Source organism: Melozone crissalis, unplaced genomic scaffold (genome assembly GCF_028551555.1).
Source record: "Melozone crissalis strain CALT ecotype California unplaced genomic scaffold, PUWL_Pcris_2 ptg000018l_1, whole genome shotgun sequence".
In the NCBI taxonomy this organism is placed as follows: domain Eukaryota; kingdom Metazoa; phylum Chordata; class Aves; order Passeriformes; family Passerellidae; genus Melozone; species Melozone crissalis.
This window is the reverse complement of record NW_026535796.1, coordinates 7,368,436-7,389,488: the sequence shown is the minus strand read 5'-3', so window position 1 is coordinate 7,389,488 and position 21,053 is coordinate 7,368,436. Positions and strand designations below refer to the sequence as shown.

The following is a 21,053-nucleotide window of genomic DNA, read 5'->3' as shown; positions in this document are numbered from 1 at the left end:
AACATCATGATCTCTGAAAGATATTTTCTGCAACTATCTAGATACTTTACCTGTCAATCTATTTACAACTATCACTGCATTATCTAACGTTAGAAAGTGAAATATCAATCTGAAGTCATAGACCATTCAAGAGAAAGGAGCACAGAAGACAAATAGTGCCTAAGTTATAAATATTTTTCACGTAAAGTCATAAAAAATTTTTGTCTCAATCCTTAAGTATAAAAAAAGACAGGAAGATATTACCAAAAATCATCAAGCCATGTAGGAGCTTTTGCTGCATGTACATGATGATGCATCTGAATTCTTTAAAAATCATGCAGATATGATTCCCAACTTCTTTAGGGTCCAGATTGGAACTTAGAGGATAAAATGGTTCAGAACATTGCAAATTTTCCTCAGCAGGAACAATGGTTGTCTTACAGTACATTATTTTTATTTTGGAGAAAGGTGTTTCATTCAGATAGAAAACATCACCAGTCCCATCACTTGTTGGATAGGATGAAAACATCACAGTCTGCATCCCTTCTTACTTAGGCCATGGTATTAAATTATGCATTTGGTTCCCAGGATAAAAGGTGAGAAACCCTTAATAATTTTTATTTTAACATAATTCAGGGTCCTTAGAGATTGAATTTGCTATATTGTATGCACCTGAACTTCAGTGAAATGAAAAGAATATGAAAGTAATCTTTGAAGGTTAATTCCAAATCTAGTCTGTTTGGGTTTTTTGGTTGTTGTTTTGTTTTGGATTTTGGTTTTGTTGGATTTTTATTTCCTTTTTTTATTTTACTTTTTTTAGTAGTAGACTATCAGTAAGTACACAAATCTAGCAAATTCAGAGCTTTTATAAAAGACATTTGCTGGCCAGACAGATGCAGAGGTCACACACAAACTGGGATTGCTCAAAATCCAGCCCAAGCTGGAATTGCAAAATTGCAAAATTGCCCAAGCTAGAATACACATGCACCAATCTATCCATGTGCAGTGTAGAGAATACTTCCATGTAGGAGCAGGTGGATCACAATTTTGTCACAGCAACAAAAAAAGAAACAGCCACAAAATAATTGCTGTCTTTTTCTCTCAAATCTAAAACAGTGTCTGGGACATTCATCTTCATGAATGCATTGTGAGATGTAACAGGAGTGTTTGACTCAGTTTGATGTTTGTTTGAAAGTTTCTTCATGTTCACAGTGATAGAAAGAAAACTGTTTTTTTCTCTAATGATTTAGAGACTTATGTTATGGTGATAACGATCTTTGTCCCCAAAAAGTAAATGTTAGTGCCCTTTCTGAAATGGAAATGCAAATGTCTAGAGTGATGGTTCTCTTTATAAAGAAATTCTAAGAACTGATATGGAGTTTCATGGACATGTAAATGAGATTTTTTCCTTTGTTCATTTCATTAATTATTTTAACACCTCAAAAGTTTTCCAGTTTAATCTTCAGAATACTGTTGTCTTAAACACATATTTAAATTTGAGTCTATGAGTATGCTCAGATAGCTCCAGATCAGGCTATTCCAAGACCTCAGTGTTTGTATTTCTAACAGCCCAAGAAGTGCATGAGTTTATCAATCACTTCAGTAGAATAATTCAGCCTTCAAACAGACAACAATTGCCACTCCTCCTCCTTCTGCAGATGTTGGTTGGGTGCAGCTCTAAGAGTGTGAGAGCAGAGTTCTTACCCTGGATTCCAGTTTGGATAATTACCTAAATAAAATGTGTTCTCTCTTTATAGATATCCTTTCCAGTCTTAATTCACCTGCCCTATTTGGGGACCAGGACACAGTAATGAAAGCCATTCAGGAGGCTCGAAAAATGAGAGAGCAAATCCAAAGGGAACAGCAGCAGCAACAGCAGCCTCATGGTGTGGATGGAAAATTGCCCTCCATGAATAACATGGGTCTAAACAACTGCAGGAATGAAAAGGTAATGTCTCCCACTCTCACACAGTCTGTCACTCACTCTTCCCTTCCCTGCAAAATAGCTTCTTGTTTTTGTATGAAATTTCTTTTTAGAGCTTTTAGCCCTCTTTGATTTCATGTTAAACACATCTTTGTCACTTCTCAGTGCAGTGCTGCAAACTTCTCTAGGTGTGCATGGCAGCATTCACACCCACAGTCCTGTGAACACACAGGAGGAAGCTGTAAGCACACTGAAACATGGAAAAGGGCTTGGCTGGAGCTTCCAGTGTTTGTGGTCACCAGAGTTTGAATTGTGCTTTTGAGAATGGTTGGGTTAAAAAATATGGCTAAAAAGCCAGTTCTTTGCTAGCATGGTGGAGTATTAGAATGCCAGTGGATGAATTGAGGGAGCTTGAATCTGTGGTTCAGGTGCAACAAAGTACTTAGGCTCCAAACAGCTGCATTTGGCTCTCAGTTGCAGTGGGAAATTAGAGATTAAACATTCTCTGCTGAATCTTCAGTGTTGAATCACTGAAATGAGGTGGCACACTAGAGTAAAAGGATAAATTAGAGGAAGTGTTGGTACAATGGGACCGGCACTGGACTGAGCAGGACATGACCCAACTTACAGAATAGCAACCTGGGAGCATGTAGGAAAGGTAAGGAACAGTTTCTATCTCCAGTCAGAGGACAAAGAAGACTCTTGGAAAGTCCCCTGAACCTGTGCTGTCCCATTCTGTGACCTTTCTGAGGTCCTCAGGATCTGCTCCAGCAGCAGGTCTCTGGTACCTGGCTGAGGTAAAGGCAGCCCTTTGGATGGAGAATGCTTCTCTGTCTTTGGGTGGAGAATGCTTCTCTGTGAGCTTCCCTAGAGGTTCCACTGGCTGCAAAAAATGCTGCACACAAGTTATTTTTCACCTCTGACACAAATCAGTTGGAGACCACAATACTTATTCCAGTCATCTAGAAAGGGAAAATCATTATCCCAGTACTCACTAAAGCTTCGGCAAATAGAACAGCTATGATGAAATTTAGTAATTAATGGAAAGAAAACTGACATATCAATTAGCCCATACAGCAACCAGTGTTTCAGACCATTTGTTAAAACCCTCCAGAACAGCAGGTAGTTCCAATGCCTGTAAATTTCTGTGATTCTCTATATCAGAAGGCAGGGTAGGTTCTTTGTTTCTTGGGTGAGGGAGGGAAGACTATGTTGTAGCCCAAAGAATAACAGGAGTTTTGAGTCCAGGTTGAGTATAAGACTCAGCATAATATTAACTGTAACTTAAATGATGAATTTGATAATATTCTGATCTTTTCTCAGCCCACAAAGGAATGCTTGGGTGAGTGTTTTGTAGCAAGGCACAGAAGGACATAGGAATGGCATAAACAGACGCATTAAAGGTTGATACACACCTTTTAATTGCATTTTATATTTTTGCTTGATAGTTTCTTTAGAGCACTCATATTAAGTAGTGGCTATTAAAAAAGTTTGGTTAAAATGTTGCCACACAGGATAAACAATGCTTTTCTGAATCAGACTCAGTGTATAATAAATATATATGTCTGCTAGTATTAGTTTGAAACTCATAATTGGAAACCCTATTTAATACAAGTTGATATAAAAATATAGAAATTAATAACTGATCAAGCAGGCTGTCTTCAAACACTCTAATTGTAAAGTCAGTGTTTGCCTTAAGTAATCAAGAGGCAGGATACTAAAACCCAGGTTATAAAAATAAAAAAATGTCACATACATGAATCAGTATTAAGAGTTTATAAAATTATGCTTATTTTAAAATTTATTTTATGAGTTTCAGTGGCTTGACATTTAAAAAATATCTAATATGCTATAAGGGCTATTAAAAGAATTCTTAACATTTGATTTCACTTTGAAAAATAAGTATAAAAATGGCATCCACTTACTTATTGAGTCTGTCCCCTGTGTATTTTCAGTATCATATTTATGTCTTGTATTCGATATAACAAGTTCCTATTTCATCTTTCACCCTTTAAAGCAAAGTCAGTAAATATTTCAGTGAATAGTCTGAAAATTCTATTTTGTGCCAGTTTTACTAGCAATACACAGACTGATGCACAGCTTCTGGATGGAGGTTTAACACTAGGCAGTCTGAGCAAAAAAAAAAAAAATTATTTTCCTTGCAAATATAGCAGAGTGAATCGGAACTCTTTAACACATACAAACACCATCATTCTCAAATGCCATCCTTTGTGAGGAGACTTTTCAGGGAGGCACTTGCAACTTTCAAGACCTAAGAATAAAACAGCAGCAGGGAAATCTGGTTTTAAGTCTATTAGTGACCCTATGTAGTCCTGCTGGGTTTATTTATTGCAGCAGGTACTACAGAGCCATTAAGGCAGGAAAGGCTTGTAGTTTGTGCTCTGGTTTTACCTCTGGTGTGCTGGTCTGTTATCCTCGTCCCACAGATGTGAGAAAAGGCAGGGGTTGCAAAAAAATGGGATATAAATCAGTCATTTTCAATGATGGTATATCCCCACTCTTATCCTAAAGAAAATAAAAGTATCAATTCAGTCATGAATAGTAAGAAAAATGTATTTATATTTTATAGCAAGTATAAAATACATTAAAACCAGAAGCATCCTTTGCACAAACAGAATTCTAGAACACTCTTCTTTCCCCCTTCACCCTCTGCCTTTCAATTTTTACATTATGATATACTTCTTTTACTCTAAAAATGATGGGCAGGATGATCAAAATGTAAGTGGGGGAGCAGGAATGCTAGATCACTTCAATTAGAGAAACATAATTTTGAAATAATTGTATGCCAAGAAAACTGCGTATAGTTTCTGTCATAATCCCAAGTGAAGCTTTGATAACTGTTGCAGTTTTGGATTGGTTTCTTTTGAAGAATCAGAACCCTGTGTTTTCAGGACCAAATTTTCAGAAATTGGCTTCAGGTAATTAGACTTGTAGAAATGAGTTGCTGGAAGCTGCCACCAGAAAAAGATGACAAATTAATTGCCTGCAGCTGGTTTAAAAAAGCTATTGAGTTCTGGTCAGTTGCTGGTCTTCAAGTTCAGATAGTTGGTAATAGTTTGTTGTGCAAATGATTGGACTCACAAAATTATGTACATAACTTCAAAGCCTGGGCTTAGGCCTTTTTGAAAATGTGTCATTCAAATCTCAGAAAGCTTTGTATTTGCTTACAGACACAGAATTGAAAATTGCTTGTGTTCATATTCTGCTGTTCAAAAAAAAAAAAAAAAAACCAAACTACAAAGACTTTCAAAGTGCTCACAGAGATTCACTCATGAGAAAATGAGAAAGACCAAAACAAAAACATCCAGCACTCTGGGAGAGCCCAACATTGTCATTGGCTATAGTATTAAGCATTACACTTCTGAGATGATGGCATCCTGTGGAGTTATTTGTGTGCTGAGGAGGGTTAGGATGGGCAGGTGAGCACCACGCAGCTGCTCCCTTGCTCCTGTCAGTGGGATGGGGTGGAGAGTCAGAAGGGTAAAATTAGGAAATTTGTGTGTTGATTACTATAGTTTAATAAGTATAGCAAAATCTGTGCATGTAAGCAAAGTAAAACAGAGAATTAATTGACTACTTCCCATTGCCAGGCAGATGTTTAGCCATTCCTAGGAAAGCAGAGCTTCTGCACAAATAAGTTACGTGGGAAGACAAATGCCAAAACTCCAAACATTTCCTTTCCTCCAGATTTTATTGCTGAGTCTGATGTCATATGGTGTGGAATATCCCTTTGGTCAGCTGGGGTCAGCTGGCCTGGCTCTGTCCCCTCTCAGTGCTTGGCACACCCCCAGCCTCCTCTGGCAGAACAGCACCAACACCAGAAAATGCCTTGCTCTAGAAGCCCAACTTGACAATAGGTGAAACATCCCTGTGTTATCCAGCTCTGTTTTGGTCACAAATCCAAAACAGCAGCATGAACTAAACTTAACTCTGAGCCTAAATCAATACAATGCACATGAGGCAAAAAAAAAATCACTATAATGGAGCTGAATTTTTCTGCTGCACTTCGGGTGGAGCAAGAAACTCCAGCGTGGTCTGACTGAGGAAAAGGAACAATAATGGTGCCAGTCATTTTACAGGCTAAACAGAAACACTGCAGAAGGAGAGTTAGGAAAATGAAGAAAATAATATACAGAGCTTTTACCATGTGATAGAAGCAAAAGTAAAATCATACCAAAAATTCATCCTTGTTTGCAGGATGTGACTTATTTCCAGTCAAGCCATGTTCACCTTCAACAAGAAGGAGTACTTAAACAAAATCTGCATTGCTTCAGCTACTTGTATTTATTTCAGTATTTCAAACTACCGTCATTGCCTAGAAGATTTGCTTTGATTTAAGGCTCTAAATGAATCTGAAAATGTTATATAATTTATAAGATAACTGACATTATTTTAAAAAGAATCAGATCCTATCTTTTTTTTACATAAAGCAGGAAAATGCTGACAAAGATGCTTCATAAAATCTTTGTATGAAAAATATAGGTAGAACTATGATTGGAGGAAAATCTATGAAGTCAAGATAGAATAAATACAAAATCAATTACCACAACATATTTGTATCCCCACATCCCCATTTACTTCCCATGAAGCATATTCATTGAGATCTGAGAGTAAGCAGAATTTAATATAACATTTTCATGTTTATATTCCATTCTTCATCTTTTGTAGATTTTCAGACAACTGTGTATTTGCAGTAGGAAAGCAGAATTAGACCCCAAAATAAATGACATGAGTCATTGCCTACTTCCTGGGAATCATGGTACTTTAGCACCTCTTCTAATGAGCCTTTTTTTCCTTTCTTATCTCTAAATCAAAGTTTTACAAGTTGAATCCACGTAATTTACCCTAATATAGACCCACAGTTTGTATGCAAAATGTGCACATTCTTAAAAACGTGTATTATTCACCCCTGGAGATATTACAGTCTATTGATCAAATCCATATTTAGGCACTTGGATTTGACTTGATAAGCCATAACGACCCCTTTGGAGGCGTTTCGCTCTGCTGTATTTAGGGACTGTTAAGTATGTGGATTATTGAGACAACAGAGTGTAACAACTCCTCTGGAGCTGTTACACTTCATCATGTATATGAAGCTCCTGCACACATGTACAAACTTGTACAAAAACACTTCAGGAAGTCTTTGTAGGAAAAGTCACTAGTCATGCATAATCTCCTTTTGGCTGCCCACAGCAATGGCTCCAGCATTGTGCTGTTATTTTCCTGAAACCAAGCAATGCTGCATTATGCTGCCATCAGTTTTTTGCCAGCTTTTCTCTCCCCATGCATTCAGCATCAGAGACAGAACAACTGCAGTGGCAGGAGTCTCACTGTCTGTTCTGTATGTGCAGGAGGTTTCTCAGACAATCACTGAGGATCACCTTGTTACAAGCATCCTTTCTATGAGTCAATTCTCAACTCTGTTAAAAAACCCCAAACACATAGTTAAGCAAATACTTTCCCAGTTCATTCGATGTGCAATTCTCTTTTTCCTTTTACTGAAAGGAGTCCTGACCACTCTTAAATTTAGAACATGAATTAATTGGTCATTAGGGCCTTGTGGATTTCTTATAAATCTTTATGAATATGTGGTTTAGATTTTCAGGTACTGATCTCTTCTCATTTCCTTTTTTGCTTTTAAGAAAACTTGTATTTTCTTTTTTTCCCCTTTAGTTTCTTCTAGCAGACTATTGATACTTTGTAAATAAGAGGTCAATGCTTATATTTCAGTCTGCAGTGAGACATGAACAGTGAGCATTTTCAATTGGGTCTTTATTTCTGTTGGTTAAACCTTTGTTCTACTTGTAATTTAAGGATGAATGTCTAAAAATTAGGGGGGGGGGGGGAAAGGGATAGCAGTAAAAATTGCAGATTACTAGTTTTGCAAAGTTATTGCTTTTCTATGGTGTTGTCTCCACACTCATTGTAGCAAGTTCTGGTCTCACTGTAACTTAAGAAAGGTCCTGCCCTCCCACAGCTTACAATTAGAGATGATGTAATATAAGTGTTTAGATTCTATAATTAAAAATCTAGAACTGTATAGAAAGGGAAAAAAGAAAGACATTGATTTACTTGAGGAACTGTTAGTGTGGTCTCACTTTCTTGCAAGAATATAGGCAATTTATTCAACTCAGTGGGAGTGTATTCCATCTGTCTAATGAAGACTCTGATTCCTACAAAGAGACACTGCAAAGTGTTTTTTCCTGACTACGTCATCCTGCTCAGCCAACAAACCTTTCCCTGGGGACTTTCTGGGATGTGGAGGGACACGTTGCATGGAGACAACCTCTTAGAAATCCATCATTTTAGAACAGACAAGTGGCAGGTCTAAGTTAAACGCCCTGGAATAAGGAAAAGTTTCAAATAAAAATCCCAGCAGTCCCCATACTTCTTACAAAACAAGTGTCCTTTATACTTGACTGTGAATCTGCTCAGTTTAGTAATCTACTTGTGGCTGTGCATTACATATGTAAGCGATAACTTTTTTTTTTACATCAAGTGTTCAAAGTTAATTTTTTAAAGCCATATTTGAACACCAGTATTTTAATCTGAAAAATCTGTATTAAAAAAAAAAAAAAGAAAAAACAAAAGAAAAAAACCTCAGTTTGTTCCAGATTTTTTTGAAATTGCAATAATTTTGCAATTTCTTTTTTAGGCTTAGGGCTTATCCTAGTTACATAAACATGTGTCTTCATTTTATACCCATTGTAATATTTCCTTAATAATTTTGAAAGGATAATAATGACTCAAGTAAAATTTTTTTTGAAGTGGCTGCAATGCAGGAGCCTAAGTCCCACTGAACTAGCTCTGAAAATTTTACCCCAAGGCAGACAAGCAGATTTGTGGCTGCATACACAGAACAGTCTATTTTCAGTGGAATTCAGCAGTCTTGTATCCCTCTCCAGCTCTTTTTATGATAATTTGGACAATTCAGAATTTCAGCTGATGTAATACTGCCCCCTTTTATTAGAACTGGAAAACATGCTGGACCTCAAACATTTAGTTTTTTAGCTGGAGAAATTCTGTTTATTTATGCTGTTGCTTCCAATATTTGAATTTTCATGCCAAGATAAGATAAAGGCTGACATCCATATGCATTTGTAACAAAGAATGGGGGGAAAATAGTAATGATTCCAAGCAACATATTTTTTCAGGGTGTATTGTGTGTGGTATGATGGCCTTCCCAGGCAGCATTCCCTTCAGGGAATTCCCTGCTATTTTTTTAAGAAGTTCAAGGTGTAGCTTATTTCTGCTTTTGTATGAATGTCATACATGTTTGCATTGGTTTTCTAAGGGTATTTAGGGCCACACTGAGCATTGTCATTTTTGTTTTTCTTTTGTGAGTTCTGATCAGGAATTATATACATTTTTGAATAGCTCAATGGTTTTAGTAGCTCTCAGACACAGGGATTTATCCTTGAACACTAGAACTCTCAGTGTAGTTTGAAATTAAATTCAAAGCAGAGCCTCTTGAAAAAAAAATCCCTGTGTCTCCAATCATATCTTTTAAGCAGAAATGTTTCAATTATAAACTAAGAAGGAAAACAACTAATCTGACTTTAGATAGAACCCTGAAGCCTGTAATGTATCACCAGCTTTTGTAGATAGCTCAGGAAATAAAAACAGGTCAGACATTGTACCCATACTTAGAGAAATGTTTTATCTGATCTCTATCTAAGTAGTGAGAAAGGTGATGGAGGCTGTGACTGCTCATGCACAGAGGGGTCAAACACAGCCATAACATTGGTGCTCAGCTTCTGAGAGTTATGGCAGGAAAATGCCAGTGCTAACATCAGCCCCTGCAGAAGAACACAGCCCCATTATCAAGGCCAGGTTTGTAATGGGAACCAGGTGCAGGAGGCTGTGGCTATGAAATCTTGTCAAGGCTGTTCTTCCAGCCCCAGAGATGGAAATATTAAAGCTGCTCATGAATTGTTGACTTTGTCTCTAGGTAATGTATGATGCAGCCTTTAATTGATCACATGCTCTTGCTCAAATGCTATTTACACCTGTGTAGTCACACTCGTGCCCATCAATGCACCTACTAAATTTATTTTTTTTCGGTTTACTTTGTATGCTGTGTGTAGAAAGACATACAAATAATGTATTTGAAATTTGCACATTAAAAATACATGTTCACTGAAACTGTGGAACTGACAGGTAAAAGACAAAAAGAAACTGTGGAAAATCTCTGGCATATGTAGGTCATCTAAATTTGCAGATAATTTAGCTTGGGTGACAGCTTATATATCCAGTTTGCACCTATAGAAGAATTTTCTGTGCGACCTTTGTTTTTAAACCTTTTGCTCAATTACCTTACTTTCTAAAATTGTCTTAATAAAATTGGTAGTTTGTGCATTTCAGTTCCAATGCATTAGATGTACAGTGAAATTCTTAGTCCCTCAAGTCATGTAAAGGCTGATTAAAATAAAATCTAAATTATTTTTTCTATTGATTAAATTATCAAAATTAATTGAGTGAAAAATATGCAATCTTGGCAAACTATAAGTCCTGGAAATTTTACAGGAACATAAATTAAAAAAAAAAAAGTTTGACCAGCCCAATAGTGATGTACAGATATAAGAAAATAAAAGAGAGCATACCTAGACATTAAAAGCCTACATGAAACATTATTATTTGAATGACTTGTACACATATACAGAGAGGCATACATATGTATGCACACATGCACACACACTGCAGAGGGTAGAAACTTCCTATATTAGATGAACTTTTAAAGTATTTCATGTCTTCAGTTCAATGCCAAGAGCACTTGGTAACAAAATACTCTTTCCAGGAAAGAAATCAGCTCAAACTTTTGGTATCAGCAGCTATTTTTACACTTTAATATTGGCTGCTAGAGGTTGTGCCACTACCTATGCTTAACATTATTATTGCTGAACACAGTTATGATTTTTTATTTCTGTTGTCAGGGCTACTTGAATAGGTTGTCTCACTTCAGGTTTTAGGCCAAATAAATAATAGTGTTAATTTAAATGATCATGATAATGATGATATTAGTAATAATGGGGACTTGTCCCCTTTCTTCTATTGCATTTCCAGCTCAAGGAAAAAAAAAAAAAAAGCCAAATGCACTGCTTTTTCCTTTGCGTGGGGTATTTAAATGTGAAAAGGATACAAACTTTGCCCCATTTCGGCCTTCTCTCTTAAATTTTGGAGCAACTGAAAATTCAAAATGAACAGAATTAGATTGAAACATGTCTCAGGGATGTGTTGAAAAATTTGCACAAACCAACAAGGATATTTTTTTCCAAAAGATGATGTTCTGCCATAAAGGATAGTGTCTTTTTGATGACTGTAACAGCATAATGATCTTCTTATATACAATACATTTCCCAAGCTACTCAGGAGAATTTACAGATATATACTGAAATTTATTCTGTGGTTTTATTATGCTTCTCCACAAAACAATAAAGATAGGTTGAAAATTATTGTTCGAGCATAAATTTGCTAGAACAAGAATATATTCATTGATTTAAATTGTGGGTCAGAATGGCAGCTGCACAATCCTATCATATCACTTCCTCAATTGTCCTGAAAACTACAGAATACATTTGCATATTATTTCACACTTAGATACAAGCAGAGACATCCGCAAAAGTTACTTCCATTTTTTTTCCAGGCTCTGTGTATTCCTCTAAGCAAATTTGCTGCACCAAATGTATTGCCAATATAACTCTCTGCTGCAGCAGATAAAGTACAGCAAGGATAAATTTGGATTGCTTTCCCTGATACTTCATTACTTTCTAAAATTAAAAATGTCTCCCATTTCTCAAGTGTCATTAGGCTGCATCAATAGGTATGATAAATTCAAATTCACTCCCTGTTGTTTAAGGATATTTACTAAGCTGCCTGTTTGTGGGATTATGCAATACTTTTTGCTGGCTTGACTGTTCTGCTTCAATCAAAAGAATAACCATGCTAACAGGTAAAATTGTCTTCTTTTGTCTCATGAAAAGACTTGAGCCAATAATGTGAAACATTGCAAGTGTTTGTTTGAAATCTGATTAATGGAGCTGGACCATGCTTAGTCCTTGCTTTGTTTCTTTTCACAAATATTCATGCAAAGGGGGTTTTATTGCTATGACTGTATTTACATTTGAACATGGACATTTGTGCACAATTAGGCATTGGCACTTTATGCCCAAATTGCTCAACCCCTCTTAATAAGAAGTGGAGGCTCTGATGCGGCCCCCACTGACCAAATGAGGAATGCAGTATCGGGGAGATCTTCCAGCCCCTGATAAAGTGTCAGTGCTAATTATAGATCTTTACAGCAGCTCCCTGAACTCTGCAGCAATTTAATCTAGGGCTGCTGAAGGCCTTGCTGCACTATCCCTTACCTCTGCCATCTTTTTCCTAACAGTGGCATGCCAGAGGCAGATTCATGGGTTTTTCTGTGGTGTTGAGGCTTTTGGATGCAGGAACTGATAGATTGAAGTAAAAGCTTTTCGTTACCTAGGAAGTCTTTGAGCTGAGAGAATTCCTAGTTGCCTTTTTTTTTTTTCCAGGTAATTTAGGGCAAAGTTGTATTATCATTGAGCTAGGCACTGAAAACAATGTCATTTATCTTAGGTGTCCAACTACAGCATAAATCAGAAGTAGGAAACCACTGAGCATTTAAGTGCACAGCTTATGCAGAGCTCTAAAAAGTTGGATTGCTAAAGCAGTGACACTCATACATGTATAAAAATTGCTGAACCTCCAGGGGTAGTTTGAAAAGATAAGAAATACTCTAATTTCTGCATTAAATGTTCACTGCACAGTTTCTTCATCTCTAGTCACATAATACTAACTCGACAAACAGGTCTATTTCAATTGGAAATGTGTAACAGGGTAATAAATGATACTCAACATCAGATTGCTCATATTAAAATCTTGTTCAAGTCATAGTAAGCCGTTATAACACTACTTAAAACCTAAAGTATGCCTAACCCACAAGCTGAAATTGCCCAGCTTACATCCTGAAAAACTACAGACAACATTAATTTCCCACTATTCCACTTTTATGCCTGTGGCCTCTACCATGTTGCAAATGCTTCTATAAGAAAGGCTAGAAAAACATATCAAATTTCTGTTCTATTCCACTTGCTGACATTCATTAACTGAGGGAGAACATTGAGACATGGTTTTGGAAAGATCTCCTCTCTACCTCCACCCATTCCAAAGCAATTTATTAAACAGCCAGTAAGAGAAGTGGACACTTGTGGTTTAATGTCAGACCTGTGTTGATCAGTAGCTGGGTGCATGATTTCACTGTTACCTTGCCAAGGGCTTCTTGATACAGCAGGCAGTGTGAGCATTCCTATCTCCCTGCCATTTTCTTTGCATCCTGGAATTCAGTTGTGAAGTAACAATTTCACTATATGCCTCCTATTTGGATGAATTGTCTTTTTACACGCATAGAGATTCTTGCTTTGTGCATCCCACTTTTCCCATTTCTAGAACACAGGAACACTCTTGGCTGTGTTTTGAATGCTGGTGCATTTGTTTTACATTCTGTTTAGAAGCCATCATTGGGAGGATGTGCATTAGAGCTGTATACAAAGTGAGTCACTGACACATCATGTACTGTAAAACTTCTTGGTCTGTCAGAGGTTCAGCAGTTTGCCAAAATGTATTCAGCTGCCAGCTCCCTGCCAGAATTCTGTTCCTCAAGCTCTTTGAATACTATGAATAAGATTAAGTTGTATGGCTGCACTCTTCCTCCCAAGGGATTCCCCTTTAAAAAGGGATTACCTGCATGACCTTTGCATAACTCCTGTGTTTTATTTTCCAGTGTCACACTACAGATCACCCTGTGTCATCACAATGTCTCATTGAGGAAGGATATGCCAACTCTTAGAGCTTCCATTCAGAAAGAGCCCAAAACTTAGAAATGCAAGGAAGACCTTTTCCTGTTGGTCTGCTCCCACCCTCTTTCCTGCAAGGTTTATTTTTCCTCTTTCACAGAATTAGAATGTTCACAGTTAAAAACTGACCCTATACAGACTGGGGTGCGTATCAGTGTTTGCAATAACCAGCACGCTCTGCTGTGCAGGATATCCATTCCATTCAGCCCAAAAGCCACCCACAGTTTATCAGGATGTGCTCACTAGCAGGGACAGGCAAAAGGAATGAACTGCAGTAGGGGAAATTTGTAGTGCATGTGTGAGTTATCCTACCAGGGAAGGTGATGATGTGTACTCCTTGCTTGGTTCACCAAGTGATTTCCCTCTCTCCCCACCTATGCCATGTTACTGTAGCTACCATATGTGCTATAAGAGCATAAAGAATCCAGTTAAAAGGGCAAACAAGCACCCAATTTCCTGGTTTTGACTCCACTTAAGTTCTCCTAATGTAAAGCTTTTGCTCTGGTAAGGATGCATCCCAGCCCATGTGCCTCTGAATCAAGGACTGCTTTACTTCCTCACCCTTCAACTGCTGTGAGATCCCAGTGCTGCAGTATTAGGGTGCTCTTAGTGTGGGTCAGCCTATGGTTTAGGTAGCGGAGGTCTCTTATCACGAGGCAGAGGGGGGAATTTTCTCGCAGGGATTGCAAAGATCTACTACTTTGTGCCTCCTTTCCTTTTCTCCCTGCTGCTGCTCTTCCTGGTTGCTTAACTTCACCCTGCCTTTGCTCTTGTAGTGTCTCATGAGAGGACCACCTTCATTGCTGTTGTGTGTCACATCTTAATTAACTAATAGGACAGAACACAATTTCCACATTAGAATTTCCACTATCATCTCATGCTGTGAAGAGGTATTTCACCTCTCTTTGCTGTTTTGTGGGTATGTTCTCTATACAGCTGCATTCTTGTTGCTAAATCAGCCTTGGATTTGACTTCACAACTGAGCTAAATGCTGACCATTTTCCATAAGCAAAATACACAATTTATCACGTTTTTGATTGCTTGGAGTAGCAAAGGAATGGAGATAAAATTGAAAACTTCATTGTGAGTTATCAGTCACATTTTTTTTCTTTAATAATTCTATTTTGTAACTGATGACAGAACTCATTTAGGATCAGACCATTTTAGGCTGTGCTTTGATAGAAACCAAAGCAGTTACAGCTCCTGAGATGAAGATCTTTAATAGATTTGAAAGGCAAGAGCTATCTCAGTCTAGCAAGTTGCCTCTCCAGTGCAAAGAGGTTCTCAGCAGCTTTAGCTGCAGCTTGCTGCCTGCTCAAGGACAGAACTATTTGAGCAATTCTGCTGTAAAAGCTGCAAAGGCTTTGAAAACAAAAGCTTCCCCTTTTATTAAGCTGAAACATTTCGCTGTTTGATTTTTCAGCACAACCCCACAAATAGCTGAATCAGATGTTTTAAAGTTCTGTGGACTGTTTGTGGGGACCAGAAGGTCAGAAGGGGAGGAATGGGACAGAACTTCACTCCTGCATAACTTGTCTCTGAAAATAGACTTTGAGTGTATTACAGGATAAGGAATGAGAGAATGAGGGAGAGCACAGACAGGAATGTGAAAATCCTATAGTTTAAATGGTGGATTTACAACCATATAGCTCCAGAGTATATAGCTCTTTCCTTCTTTTTTGGCATCATCCCTTTCAGTTCTCCCAATGTATAATCATTTGAAATTCCTCTTAAGTCTCTGTTTCTAAACCCTAAGAAGCAGCAAACCTGAGCCTTGCTGTTTGCATTCTTCTGATATCAAAGCCTCCTCTCCCAGCGGGGCCCTTAGCCATAGGAGAGGTTTGAGGGAGGAGGAAGAGATGTTTTTCCTTCTCAGCTGCTGTACCAGATTGGAGGGTGGGGAGGAGAGAGGGAGCAGACATAGTTTTTAATATTCAAAATGGAGTTTGGGATGTGGTTGCTGTCTGAGCCTGACATGCTGCTGCTCCCATTAGCTGATGTGACAGCGGGGCTGGAGCTGGCTGGAGGTTGGTACCTGGTGATGAAGAGTGCCCATCCTCTCAGGGAGTCAGGGAGAGCCTTGGTTAGTCTGTTTCTGCAGAAGCTCATACCCCAGAGATATCTTGTGCTACAAAGCTGTCACTACAAAGATATTTTTGTTTATGTTTAAAAACCTGTGTTACAGATTTTCAGGAAGTATTTATTTAGTCTTGAAATTAGCTGAGCAGGAGAATTAGCTAAACAGAGATGGATTTAGAGATCAGCACAATGCAGCAAGATTAAAAAACCCTTTCCATCTGAATTAATGAATTTCAAACTGCTTTTCATAAACTAGTTTTTCAGAAGTCATCTGTGAAGCCTTGTATAAAGATTTTTAAAGGTAACTTAATGGGATGGAGAAAAGGTTTAAAATTATCTACAGAGACTGTTGCAGGAGATATTAAATATTGATTTATCTTGGAGTAAGAATCGTACTAAAGAGTGAGGCTTGTAGTCAGATCAATTTATCTGCAATACAAACTATATGGCTGTATTTAGTACAATGTCAACATGAATCTTAAACAAGTAGATGTGAAAGGTTGATCATTTAATTTAAATCAATTGGCTTTCAAAATCTTCAATTAAAAAAGAAATCTGAGCAGTTCAAACTGAACTGAACAACTCCTAAATGCTTCAGGTGGTTTAAAAGATGCTTCTTTTAGTCAGTCATGCTGTATCATAATGCTCCTCTGTCCATCTTGTTGTAGCTAGGAACAAAAATATATGGTCCAAGACTTCTCCAAATCCTGAGTTTTTAATACTTCATACTTGAAATCCCACTGTAAATAGTTCAAGTAATCTGGCAAATAACACTGCAAGCAATTTTCTGCTACTTGCCACTGCTGCTGCACTGCCAAGGTTTTGGTCATAATATAAAAGTTTGCTAAGATTGTTCTTAAGCATCTAAAACTGATTATGCTCTGTTTTCAGGCATAAATAGATACCAGTATGCCAGCTAGTGGTACTGGCTAAAGCATTTTCCAGTATGTACAACAATCCATAGGTCTCCAGTAGGAAAACCTTTATCCAAATGTGACATTAAAGCAGGATGTCTCAGATAATTTAAGTGTTAGGTTTCCTTTTGTTTGTACTGTTTTCTTTAAACATATTCATTAGAAAAGAGCAGAGCCTTTAATGTTCCATGACTGAAAAATCCATCAAGCAGATTTATGGCAGGGGCACTGTGGCATAACAGCCAGTGGACTGGCCTAATGTGCAGAAGTCCTGGGTTCAGCTCTCAGCTTAATCATTGACTTTCTGGGTAACCAGAAGATAATAATTTCCTCTCTCTGTGCCTGAAGATTCAGTTAACAACCTCCATTTTAGAATTATTTGGGTATTACTAATGAGCAGTGGTAAGCATTGCAATTGTCTACATATATCATAGTAAAAAGCTCCAAAATACTGTTTGCTTCCCCAGAACAATATTGTTCTCTTTCCTGTGAGACAAAGCTATAAAACATGATCACAGTTATAAAGTATACAAGCATACAAAGGAGTAAGGAAAGTATGAGGCAGGAAATTCCCTCTTACAGTTTGTATTTATCCACAGAACAGCAAAGAATCTTCCACTGGAATGAGGTGCTGTAATGTTCCTTCAGTGAATTGCATGAACTTTTCCATATATGTCAATTAGAGTGGGAGAATAAGGATAGGGGAAAAGAGAGAAAAAGTGCATTTTAAATGCAGAGAGATGCAGTAGGACCCAGCTTATGCTTATATTGAAGATGAGGTCAAAAATAGGTCTTAAGTGGGATGTAAGGGGCTAATTTGTGGGTGAAACCACTCCTTTTGAAACACCCATTCAAGGTTGGTTGTTAAGGTATAAAAGCATTTTCTAAATTGCATTGTTGCCTGGAGCAGAAGAGTACTTAATAAATATCTTATCTGGGAAACTTGAGACAAATTTTTCACAGTAAAAACAAAGGAAGGTTTATAAAGTCATTCTAATTTTAATGAAAAGCTAGAGAATGGATTTGTGCCAGTGGCATTAGCTATAGACTAGCAGTTTTCTCTTTGTATATTGCAGCAGTAAAAACATATTATTTTTTTCCACCCATACATAGGTAATCGTTTTGCATTTAGGATGGTTTCAGGTGCAAGGGTTCCTGGATTCTGCATGGAAAAAATTGCATAGCTTTCAGTTATCCTTTTAAAGTCCCCTGTCATTATTTTGATTCATAATTCCTTCATGGAAGAGCTACTCCTTCCAAGACATGTAAATCTCTCCCAGTTTCTAGGAAATACATATTTGCCTGCATTTGCATGTCAGATATCCCAAAGAGAGACTTTATCCTACTTTTCAGTTGCCTTTTGGGTTTTTTTCTTGTTTTTTTTTGGTTTGGTGAATGAGCAACCTGGTCTAGTGGAAGGTATCCCTGCTCATGGCAGGAGTGCTAGAACCAGAACTAGATAATCTTTATGGTCCCTTCAACTCAAACCATTCTCTGACTATGTGAATTCATAGCCTTCATAAATCCATTTTGGGCTGCTTTTGCCTTGATCATAAGTTTTAAAAACATAAATGCTGAATAACTTAGTTCTGATTGTGTTAGGGAGATCAGTCAGTAAATATAGCAATTTCACAGATGCAGAGTTATTCTTTCACTTCAGCCAGGACATTGCTAATGCAAGGTCTTGTCTGCTCCTTACAGGACTGAGTTATTGGCTGTTCTATTGTTTTATTCCTAAACAAGAATAATTCTTTGTGCCAGAAGGTCTTCAACCTACCTGTCTCAAAGGAAAAAAAAGAATGATCAATAAGAAGGATGAAGCATCTTTTTGAGCCTGGAAAAAAGCTGTTTAATTCTTATTCTCATATTCTGTGTACATATAAGAACTCCACACTTTGGCCCTGATTCAGCCAAGTGCATTTAGTCCATTCTTCATATGCTCCCCTGGAGTTAAATACTGATTATCCATGTCCTTGAGGCCTCTGTTGGACTGGAGTGGAAGTATTTGGCACCCTACAAGATTAAGGTCTATATGAGGCTGCAAGAATTTGCAACTCACTGTTTTCTTTGTTTTTTGTTTGTTTTTTTTTTTTTCCTAGTTGCATGAGGATTAAAGACAGGAGCTAGTTGAGGGGTACATTTATATTATCACAGGCATTACGTGCATCATACTTGATATTGTAATCATGCAAACAGTAATCTTGCCTTCTTGACATAAACAGTAAGCAGCACTTTCTCCTGAGGCTGAAATAATCACAGAAAAAACATGGCAGTGATGGAGGTACAAGAGACAAAACACTGCATAATGATGTTATTATCATTGTTCCATTGTCACCCATCCTTACACCTTAGTGATATGATCCTTTTCTCTCTGAAGATAATAAAAGAGGCCCGAGTATAAACAGAGCAATATATAAGCAGCAATCATAAAATGCAACCTGTAAAAATTGTACTTAAAATGCTACCAAAAAATCGTCTTGGTAAATACAGAAAAAGCCTACTTAATCTTTGTATGCATGGTATGCAATTATATATTTACATCCAGCACAAGGCAAGGCATATACCTGAAAACAGTAGCATTTGGTGGGATTTTGCTAACTGCCTTGATTGCATTTTTAATTCTAAATATGAATATGAACATTTAAGCCCAAGCGTCTTTTGCATCTCCAATTTAAACTGCTTCAGGTGTCTTCCTGAACACGGGATGGAACAGGCATGTCTGGAGGCTTGTGTTGTTTATAGAGGTAAACAAAAGGGCTGGGTCCCCCCAGTGACTCATTTGTGATGTCTGGGGTTAGGTGTCTGTACTGCCAAAGCCCTGCAGGATTTACCCTAATGGAGGTACTCAAACCTACACCTACAATATACAGTACTATTCAGGTTCAAAGATTGTTGTAACAAAATACAACTAAGTTTAGTTCCTTACTTGAAAAAATACTGGCAAATAGAGTATTTGAAATATTTGCTTTTATACCTTCATAACTACTAGCCATGTGTTGAGTAGGAAAATTTGCATTGATTGAGATTTGATAATTGATTATTGCATAATGCAGTTGATGTTCATTAAAGTTTTTCCAGATTATCTGAAGGTGTCCAAAACTCTGACATGTGCCTGTCATAAGGAAAAGCTGAAACAATGGAATGGAAGTGTTTATGTTAATATAATCTGTCTTTCTCATAGCTTTTATAAGTTTAATTTTAAACTTATAAACGTCAGTTTATATGTGCTTCAGTTTGCGTATTATTCACAAAAGAACATCAGACTTCTTCTGAAGATGTTTGTCAGTGACATTGCGTGCATGTCTGTCTAGATGTGTGTTTTCTGCATTTTTTAAAAGACCTTTATTGTCCCAATGCCCTGTGTGGATAGCAGCTGAAAGCAGCAGCTTTGTGCTGTTGAGGTTTGCAGAACACCGCAATGAAATTGAAATTGGTGACTTCTTTTCTGCCTTTTTTTTTCCATTCCAAAAAAATTGCTGTGCTGAACCTAGAATAGTTTTGCTGCTTGTTTCACTGCTGTGGCTTCCTTCTAAAACTGGGTTTTCAGCCTGGAATATATTAGTAGGTGATTAAGAGAGAGAGATTGAGCGTTTTGAGCTAGTAACCAAATTCTATTCTGATTCTAATGCGTGAGAATACCTTCAATGAAATTTAGTCACAAGCATAAAAACTGGGGAAACATGCAGATATATGTACAGAGTTATGAAATTGTCTAAATTTGGTAAAAGCATTTTTGTTCACTTTTTTGGCATTTAAATGGCTCCATTTTAAAATACTTGTTGAAAATGAGGCCCTAACTGACAAGGTCCAACCACCTGCTAAATTAAACTTAAATATAGATTTACATTTATTCCTTTGTAATATTTAGCCTAAGAAAATCCCCTTTGTTTTGCCATATTCTTGCACTTTTTTTCTTGTAAATCAAATGTTATAAATTTAAATGAACATTCCAAAGGTCCACGAGTAGCTAGTGAGCTGTTTCCATTAGTCATTTTACAGCACAGGAAAAAACCAAACCACAGTCCTGCTATTTCCTGGTAGAAGTGAATGTCAATCATAATTTGTGTTTATTTTTGTCTGTCTTTCAAAAATGCACATGTATGTGTTTAATTAAAAGACAATGTTGGGTTTTCTTTAATGGTTGCATTCAGATTCCATCTAATTACAAGGTAGATTACAGATTTGATCTATACCATTTACCAGCTCTTCCTTAAATTTAGTAATGTTCCAAAAGAAAATTAACTTGTCTCCGTAGAAGGCTCC

The 21,053-nt window shown here is 37.2% G+C and overlaps 1 protein-coding gene across 7 annotated transcripts in view; it reads left to right on the top strand.

Annotated features, from left to right (window-relative positions):
- The window catches only part of SOX6 (SRY-box transcription factor 6), a 370,323-nt gene that overhangs the window by 309,885 nt on the left and 39,385 nt on the right, over positions 1-21,053 (top strand). For all 7 annotated transcript variants that reach the window (XM_054275398.1, XM_054275401.1, XM_054275399.1 and 4 more), the window contains one exon: positions 1,737-1,927. In XM_054275398.1, coding sequence (XP_054131373.1) covers positions 1,737-1,927 — 191 coding nt within the window. The remainder of the gene's footprint in view (positions 1-1,736; positions 1,928-21,053) is intronic.